The sequence below is a fragment of the Pyrus communis genome, chromosome 5, assembly GCF_963583255.1.
Source record: "Pyrus communis chromosome 5, drPyrComm1.1, whole genome shotgun sequence".
In the NCBI taxonomy this organism is placed as follows: Eukaryota; Viridiplantae; Streptophyta; class Magnoliopsida; order Rosales; family Rosaceae; genus Pyrus; species Pyrus communis.
Window position 1 is genome coordinate 16,190,145 of NC_084807.1, and position 10,170 is coordinate 16,200,314.

The window sequence follows — 10,170 nt, forward strand, 5'->3', positions numbered from 1 at the left end:
TGAAGTCTAACGGTGGTGGAGATAGATGTAGTTTGCTTTAGATTTAGTCGATTCGAACCCACACCCACCGCACCCCACCATGCGGTTACTCCCGATTTAAAGTCCAAATCCCTATATTTTTGGGATGTAATAGGAAGAAGGAAGGTCGTGGAGAGGTTCCTAAGTGGTTGTTTGATGTAATTCACCGGAAAAAGGGGTTAAAACCCGTCGGAAATAGGTATAGACGCCGATCAGATTGGGTCACCAAGACCCGGGTCCCGATCATCCGTTTCTCTTTTCTTTCCTTTCTCCTCCTGGTTCTCTCTCCCCATTGGTCACCCTCCTCTAATTCCTTCCTCCTTTTCCTCATTTCTATTCTTTTCCTTTAATCACAATCATCCATCATTTCTTCGTCATAACTCTGTTTCATGAGCGGTTTATGCCTATGCATTCGTGAGGTCGAGCTCTATTCAAAAATATAAATTTTGATCTTGAACAGTCTACTGATTTTAAATAATTAATTCTCAAACTTCAAACTTCTTAACTAGTTTAATTTAAAAACTAAACTCAAATGAATTAATATAAATTCTCAATTCTTTTCACATATTCATAATTGTGAATATCCATTTCATATATTTAAATTTTCCAGGGTATTACATTAATATTTTGATATGTTATTTATTTTTTGCTTAGATACATACCAAATTACTAATACGTTTAAAGTTAATGGCAGGTTATGTGTAGCCCTAAAACCTATCGGTACGTTTGAAGCCAATATGGATACATTTCAACTTGGCATGGGTACATTTCAATTAAGCATGAATACTTTTTAATTTAGCATAGGTACATTTGAATTTGAGAATAAATTGTATTGGTACGTGTCACTATTTTTAAAAAATGATGATACATTTCAATTCATTCATACTTGAATTTATAGAGACGAAAATAAAGAATGAGAAATATAATCATTAACGATAATAGTTACAGCAATGAAGAACAAAGTATGACACGACCCGTTAATTTTAATTTTCTTTTTCTTTTTTCTTAACAGGTCTCAAGGCTAGTTTGATATTCCTGTTCTTTTAAAAAAAAAAATGCTTATACTATGCTGTGACAATAAACAATTGTAAAATAAAGTTGTTAAGTGTTTGGTAAACTTTTTTTTTGTAAAAGTGCTTTTAATAAAAATAAATAAATCATGTCTGAGTGTTTGGTAAACTTTTATATAAAATTTATGCAAATACGTTAAATGGCTAAAAATGATATAGTATTTAATGTGATATAATAATTGCCTAATATAATATTGTAGAGGTAAAGATTGTCATTTTGTAAAATATGCGGGGGTATACTCACTTGGGGAGCCACACCAAAGGCTGTGGACTGTAGCCCAGGGAGAGTTTTTGGCAATATGTATATACTTTAGTGTATAGCCTAATATAATAGACAAAAAAAAAACTGTAAGAAGAATTATTTCTTAATGAAACAAGCCCAGTGAGTATTTAGCACAACTAAAACTATAAAGATTACCATCGAAATTGTGATGTCATTTTGTTCAAAATGATTCTGCTTTGATTTAGTGGGCCTTATATTATTTTTAAACAATTGTTTTTGTTACTTCTACTTTCATTGTTTTGTTTTGTGCTAGTTGTGTGGTTCTAATTGAGATGGTCCATGTATCAAGTTTCTATCTTCTTGTGTTTGCATCTAAATATATGTGAAATTGGATGATTTATTGTAATTTTTCAGTTTGCAACTGTAAAGCTTATTGAGTTCATGGCAAGCAAATTTTAAAGTATACAAATACAAAAGTTAGACGTAAATTTTTGCATACAATATGTATGTAGCAAAACAAATACCATTAATTTTTTAGCATATTTTTTTAGCTAGCCCACCTATAAAAAAAATTTATGCCTCCCCCCTTGGGTATACTGGCCATTTGAAAATTTCATTAAATGGACATTGTTCACTATGCTTTAAAAAATTAATTTTTTTAGAAGCATAGTAGACCCTGATTCTACTTTTCTATTTTTTTTTAACTGTCATTGACAACAGTTTTTTAGATAAGCACTTTTTTTTTTACCAAACACATTTGATGTTCCATGTTTTTTAGGGTGAAGTGCTGATTTTGTCCCTAAACTATCACCTCAATAAAAATTAGGTCTCTAAATTATTTTTTTTGGTAAAATGAGTCTATAAATTCATTAAAAATTACTAATTTCATCCCTCAAAGATATTTTATCCAATTTTTCGTCAATTTAAGTCATCTGATGCGCTTTAGAGTGTAATATTATCATTTTCTCGCCTATAACTTCTTAACATTTCATATGAGTTGTGAATCTAATGTCTAATCTACCCTCTAAAGTTAGTTACACTATTTTTTAATGGAAAATTACCAATCTACCCTCCAATGTGTATCACAGGCAAGTAACGTGATTTAAATTGACAAAAAATTTAATATAGTAGCTTTGAATCGAATAGTAGGGATGTAATTGGGAGATTTTTATAATTCAATGACTGATTTTTCTAAAAAAAAATAGTTTAGGTACCTAATTTTCACTTAGTTGATAATTCAGAGACTAAATTGGCAATTCACCCTATTTTTTAATTAACTACTTTTTTTAGAAGCACCACAACTAGGGATGGCAACGGTTCGGTTTGGGGACGGAAATACTATATTCATCCCTATAACCACGAAAATTAACCATATCCATAACCACAAATTAACCATCAGGTATTATCCATAACCATACCCACCGGGTAACGGATTCCCCATCGGTTAACGGTTATATCCATCTTCGTCAATACAAAAAATATATTCGTCCAATTGACGCATGATAATTTAGGAAATATTAATTTCGTCACTATATAATTAATGAGAAAATGATTTAGTGAATAGATCTTGTAAAGCATAAAAATTAAAGCTAAACATTGATAATGTTGGCTAATCTTTGATATCTCCTATTAGTACCATTGAATTATCATATATTTTGATTCCTATAAAAAATTTCGAACTTTCCCACAAAATGCAACTCACACAGTTCAATTTTTATATTTTCAAGGTAATGGATTCGGTGAATAATGAATATATATATATATATATATATATATTTAATATTTTAATATTACATAATTATATTATATTATTTGGTTCGGATTCGGGGACGGATACGGATTGGAGACCCCTATAACTGTCACATCCCGGCCTGGGGTGGACCACTTCCCGAGCCTGCTCCACCATCGTAGCACGATATTGTTCGCTTTAGGCCCTGACTACGCCCTCACGGTTTTGTTTCTGGGAACTCACACGAGAACTTCCCGATGGGTCATCCATCCTGGGAATGCTCTCGCGCGCTACTCGCTTAACTTCGAAGTTCCCATGGAACCCGAAGCCAATGAGCTCTCAAAAGGCTTCGTGCTAGGTAGCGATGGGAATATACATATAAGGATCACTCCCATGGGCAATGTGGGATCTTACAATCCACCCCCTTAGGGGCCCGACGTCCTCGTCGGCACACACGCAGTCAGGGTTAGGCTTCGATACCAAATTGTCACATCCCGGCCCCAGGGGGACCACTTCCCGGGCCCGCTCCACCACCGTAACACGATATTGTCCGCTTTGGGCCCCAACTACGCCCTCACGGTTTTGTTTCTGGGAACTCACACGAGAACTTCCCGATGGGTCACCCATCCTAGGAATGTTCTCGCGCGCTACTCGCTTAACTTCGAAGTTCCCATGGAACCCGAAGCCAGTGAGCTCCCAAAAGGCATCGTGCTAGATAGGGATGAGAATATACATATAAGGATCACTCTCCTGGACGATGTGGGATCTTACAATAACCATATCCAAAACCATAACTGAATAATATTCACGATTTTTCCCTAGCCAAAATATACCCAAAATTTTCATACCCAAATCCAATCCATTCGGACGGTTATCGGCCGTTATCGGGTCTAACGGTTAGAATTGTCATCCTTACCACAACCCCAAACTAGCCCTTAACTGGTTAGGTCACTGTACTTATTAATTTTAACTGGTAAAATGACACGACCCATTAAGATAATGGTTATGACATAACACGACCCATTAAGATAACATGTACTACAGAAAACGACACAAACACGACAAACATAACTCATTTACCAAACCAACCTAGTCACGCCATCACCACTATTATTCCAACACCACCACCATCTAATTTTTCAACTTTATATATTGGGTAACTAAATTCGTTTGTTAGGACTCCTAGTAATTAATCCACATTTTTTTTTTTTTTGGTGTGGATCTAAATCTTCTAGGTATTTTTAATCCAAATTAATAGGAAGTCAAATGTGGGGTTTCTTAATCAAAATTATTTAGATTAAAAGTCAAGGAAAGATAAGAATCTGATTTGGGCTTTGGTTCAACATTTTACTAATATTCCTCTTTTTCTTTTTCATATACATTTTTTAATCTACGTCAGCATATTTGATGGCTTTTGAACGAAATTAACAGAACAAATGCAATGTCGAACGAATTTTGAATTTGTTTGGTAAAATGACGACTTCTAAATTTTCTAAATTTCAAGTAGTAAAGTACGATCAAAATCAAGCTCAGGGGCAAACTAGAATCAAAATGGAATGAATTTGATAGAAAAAACGAAAAAATGATTTAAGTAGAACGAATTTTGATTTTCAAAGAGTAAAGTGGATATAGGGGCAAAGTGGGATCAAAATTGAACCCCGTAGCTAAAATTAAACCTAATAACAAATTCAAAACTTCGAAGATAAACTATAATGTAATCATACAAAACCCAAGAAATCCATCCCAGTCCAAAGTGCCTAAAGAGAGCCTTCTCAAAAAGGAAAAACACAGATCATATATCGTATTTTAAAATGGGGTGCAGCATTCAACATTCACGCCAAAACCAGGCTCACGAAAGTACACCAATACAATTTGATTACACCGTTACCCCTGCTAGTGCATCAAGCTCACAGAAAAATAACAATTTAGGTATCGAACACAGATGCCCGATAAACCATTGATTGGCTACTAAATAAACTTCGAATTCGTCACTTTGAAAGCACATTCAAGTTTAAACTCATGAATCCGAATACTAATAACAAGGGAATAACCAAACTTTAGAATCTCAACTACAAATCAAAGATAAGATCAGCTAACCACTACAAAGAGGCTGCATATTCCTGCTGGTTCTCAGGAACGAGATCTTTCCCGGGCTGGGGGTGAACGGCTGAAATATCAACAATACAAATATACTCAGAATGGTGCTAGTATGTGTAATACGTTCGCATATAAATATAACTTTGACAAATCATGCAAACCAAAATAAACCATGCTAAAAGAGATGAACTACGTCAGTGGCCTCTAGCATTTAAACTCCCACTTGAACATAATTTCATTAACACATTAGAACACCACCTACACCTCTGAAAAGATCAAAGATCATAAAATTGAGAAAAGTTGACTTCACAAACCTGCGGTATCCATCGTTGACGGGGCTTATAGCTCCCTCATCACTGGGACTTCTTGGTTCAGGTCTAGAACTTGGACGAGATCTATCATTGACTGGGCTTGCAGATCTCTCGTAATCCGGACTTCTTCTAGGATCAGGTCTAGAACTTGGACGAGATCTATCATTGACTGGGCTTGCAGCTCTCTCATAATCAGGACTTCTTCTTGATTCAGTTCTAGAACTTACGCGGGCACCATGGCCATAATCAGGGCTTCCCCTATCTCTGCGGTACGGACTTGGAGATCGCCCACGATCATTGCCTCTTCTCTCAGGAGACATATCACGGCCCCTCCTGTCAGGACTCTGCCCATTTCTTTTATCATCATCATCACGAGCAGCGTATTCCACAGAAATAACCCTATCCATGAACTTGCTGTACCTCAAAAAGAAGTTGATTAAAGTTAGTATAAAGCAAGTTGCAAATTTTTTATGGATTCAGACTAAGTAGTCTTTTGCAAACTAAGGCATTGAATATTTCTCTCTTCTTTTAACACCTTTTTATGACAATCCAAATCAGCATATTTAATTTTCCTTACAAGCAAGTACTATCGGCTTTTTGGAGTAAATAGTTTTTAAAGAACTGATGGCATGACTTGTCAGGGAAACAAAACTGAATTTCCTAGAAGTTGGAGCCATTCTCCCTTTGAATTCACTTCCAAACAATCACCAAAGGAAAAAGTCTTTGAACTTGTAAATCAAGCAACAGCACTATAGGACTTGTCAATGAAAACAGAACCTTGTATTTGTTGCCTCCAAAGCTTTGGTAGCATCCTCCTGTGATTCATATTGAATGAAAGCAAAATTCCTTCTAATCCTTACGTTTGTAATTTTCCCGTAGGGATCAAAGTGCCTCTCCAGATCCTTTGTCCTGGTATGGACTGGATCAAAGTTGATAACAAACAAGGTTTTTGAGGGCTTTGTGTTAGCTGAAGGCCTTCTTGAATCAGGTCTCCTAATCCCTCTTTCATGCTTCAACACAGAATATTGTGAAACTAAATGAGTGAAAACTTCCAATAAAATAATCAGGCAAAGCTTGTCACTCATAGCTTATCCATTTGATCACATGTACAAGAAAATTATATAATTGAGAGAAGAGAAAAGAAGCATGAAGCAGTTATCAATATATGTACCAGTTGCATGCATAAATTCAGAAAATGGAAGGAGGTAGAGGATATGATTTTGATCGACACAATCACAATATTAATAATACGAAAAGCAACAGCTTAAGTAAGAATTCACATGCTAGAAAGCAATGTCAAATTCAAGTATTACACTTGTATGTGTTAGGAATCGTACTATGCACAATGCCAACATGCTCAGCAAGTATGCAATGCAACTGACCATAACGTCATAAATCAATTTTTCAAAACCCGACCACACTGTCAACTTTACCTTGGTCCACTCAATACGAAGCCGGCGTCCCTTCCTACCAAATTCTGTCCTGTCAAGTCTTCGAATTGCATACTCAGCATCTCGTTCGTCGTCCATATAGACAAAAGCAAATCCTATTTAAACCAATATAAATGGAACCAATCCTATTAATACCACCAAATGAAGTAACCAAGGACCATACACCAAGGTTACCACAACATTCTTTTCTAACAAGTTTGTTAGGCATTCAGTCTAAAATGTGAGGAAATGTTGATGTCTCAAACACTAAAATATTACATGCATACAAAACCATCTGTTAGGAAGTAACACAAAACCTGCCAGTGGGTGCGATATCATCATGGAATCTATGTTGGAACATGTCGGAAATTGAACATGGAGCAAAAGTCATGATGAATGAAAAAGCAATGGTGTCTGAGGGAAAGTAGGATTGCAGGACTAAGGCAGATCAAATTAATTCTTCTGGAAAAATACAATAAGTGATGCTTGGGCACATGCTACAAAAGAAATGCAGATAAGCAGATCCATCCAAGAAGAGCATGGACATTCCAAGTAATCCTGCGCCAAAGAAATTCTTGAGTACAGGGGTTTGCACTGCAATAAAAAAGTAACACGCTTCTCTGAATGGGAAAATAGCATACCCATCCAAATAACATTTTTAAGGAATAACATAGTGACCCTTTTGAATAACAGCTGAAATCTTTTGTGCCCAAACATCTCCTCTTTAGAACTTACTCCAAGCAAACATCCCAGATAAAGAGCTCAAGCTTCTCAGTTCTCAGCATGAAGGAGATGTCATGTGCATGAATGCACAACAACCCCATCCTACAGTATTTCCATAAAGACGTCTCACACATTTTCAATTTATAGAGAATGAGCATTTCTGTATATCAAGATTTTGAAAGGAAACGGAGAAAAAGGGCCAAGGGAGAAAACCAGACTTCATATTTTTGGCATGTATTTGCTGCTATATGAAAAGGTCAATGAGCCAAATTTTAAAATAATCAATTTTCATTTTTCAGGTTGTACACCACATTTCCTTTCTAGACATATCCAGGAACCCCAATATAACTCAACATAAGAGGAAACTCTTGTTCACAGAAGAAAATCAAGAAAGTAGTAGCTGTCACATTTGTGCGCAAGTATAGGTCCCGCGTTAATAACTCTGCTGCTGTAGGAGTAGGACTTGCTGCTAACCCCCAAAATACATATTTTTATTTCTCTACCCAAAATCCCTATCGTCTCATACGGATAAATAGAAGGTGCTCAAACTCCAATCTGCACTAACGTCTAACTATAAAGACCATATCCCAGCAGGATGATTCAGTAATGAGTGAACCACTTCAGATTTCAGCACAATAAACATAACAAAACTTTTGAACATAATCTTGGAGCCAAAAGTACAACAGCTTGAACATAACAAATCATATAATATGGCTCTAATATCGACAACAGCTTGAAAATCTACAAGTCTTAACCTTGGCCACCAAATTCACATCCAACAAACACAAAGGAAAAACCAAAGTAAACAAAACAAACACAGTACGATAAGTATGCTGCCAACAGCCAATGGAACTAGTACTCTTGATAAAAAAATACTAACAAAGACCATTATGAAAAAGCAGCAAAAGTTTAATTATTTAATCAGAAACAATATTTACCAGACTTAATATCCACCCTCTCAACTTTCCCATATCGCTTGAAAAGCCGCTCAACATCTGACTGCCGCGCATCAAAATCCAAGTTGCCGCAAAATATTGGCCTCATTTCTTCGAGCTTCAAACTTTCTAACCCCTTCCAGATGCAATAATTAGACAGTTAGGTAAGTAAGTTGATTCACCGGCATTTATACAAACACTTGGTGAGCTCTCCAACTCCAAACAGCACCAAATTGTAACGCATACAAAAACAGAACTAGAATTCCACAAATAAGAAGTGTAAAACTGTGACTTCAGCAACTAATTATATGATTGCGAGGCTTAATTATGCAGAAAATTGAGTACCATTAATGAGGACAAGGATAATTATTGTTAAACCCTAGAGCAAAGGAGGGGAACTAAGCAAAAGTAAGATTCTGAAATGGTAAAACCCTAGATCTGCTGAAGACATTGAAGGGAAAGTATCAGAGCTTCGTTTTCGTACCTTTGAGTTGTTGGCGATGGAGAGAGGTCTGAGAAACCCTAGCCCTAGAAATAATTGGGAAAGGAGTCTGCGGAATCGATTTGTATTTTCGGACAGTTTTGCCTAAAACAGAGGAAAAGTCAGTGGAGCGGCGACGTATGATATGAGTGCGATACAATTACTGGACCAATTTCTTATAAGCGCAAAAGGAGATTTAAAAATAAAATAAAAAAGTAATAAAATGGAAAACAAGAAGGTTTTATTACATGCCCCCTGAAAGTGAAACTCAAGTAGAGTAAGGGAGGGTCTAGCCAATGAATATCTGATGCTTAGGTCAATAATTTTGATAAAAGTAAATGTTTAGAGCTTAAGTTCGTGGCAAAAGTTTACCAATAAATGGCCTAGATGGAATATTCATAGGGAGGTGACCAGACATTGTACGGTTCTGCCCTACCTTGGCGACTTCCAACTGGCCAATGTGAGTCCTCTGTAGGATGAATAAGGAAAGAATAATTCTAAGATATAAATTATGAGATAATATCATAGAATTATCAAGTAAGTATTCTTGATTGATTGTGATGATGATTCTTTACTTGTTTGAGTTGATCTTCAATCAGGATATTAAAGATAGAATTTGGTGATTAATCATATCTTTAATGTTTTTGACTTTTTCATACCATGAGTAGGAGAGCTTGATGTAGTCGTAGTAACTACTCAAGCCTCCAGGGATGTTGAGCTATGTGTAGCAATATTTGTGTGCTCTGCCTATTTAATAAAGGCAATCTTGTCTTCTTCGAAAAAAGTTGATGTGTCGTCTTTTGGATTTTTGAGATTAACTTTTGTTCCACAAATGCCCCCACACTTGCTGAATTACACGCAAAAAGGGGCAATAGGTGTAGAAATCCTAAGCTGAGTAGGCAAGCAGAAAGTTGTTTCTTGATTTGATGTAGATTCTCCAAATTGACTTAGAGTCTAAGTCTTTTAGAAAAGGGAAACCAATTACCTCTGTAACTTATTTAAGCCTACTTAAGTAGGGGTTAAATAAATTTAGAGAGCAATTTTTATCCTAACAAGAAAGAGAGAAAAGACTAAAGAAAATTGTACTCATTTAGTTTTCTTCTTTGCTTGCTTGCCCTTGCGAAGAGTCGATTGTCATTGTGTCTTTTGCTCC

The 10,170-nt window shown here is 35.9% G+C and overlaps 1 protein-coding gene across 2 annotated transcripts; it reads right to left on the minus strand.

The window, feature by feature from the left end:
• Positions 1-4,898: 4,898 nt before the first annotated feature.
• On the minus strand, positions 4,899-9,161 carry LOC137735093 (serine/arginine-rich splicing factor RS41-like). Of its 2 annotated transcripts, none has more exons than XM_068474467.1 (6): positions 9,021-9,161; positions 8,540-8,672; positions 6,882-6,994; positions 6,226-6,458; positions 5,452-5,862; positions 4,899-5,207 (listed from the first exon to the last, which is right to left on the minus strand). In XM_068474467.1, the coding sequence occupies exons 2-6, from the start codon at positions 8,643-8,645 to the stop codon at positions 5,171-5,173; spliced, it is 900 nt and encodes a 299-aa protein (XP_068330568.1). In that variant the 5' UTR covers positions 8,646-8,672; positions 9,021-9,161; the 3' UTR covers positions 4,899-5,170. The 2 variants fall into 2 exon arrangements, with proteins under 2 accessions (XP_068330568.1, XP_068330569.1); XM_068474468.1 differs by having other exon boundaries at positions 8,540-8,665; positions 9,021-9,154.
• Between the last annotated feature and the right edge of the window lie 1,009 nt (positions 9,162-10,170).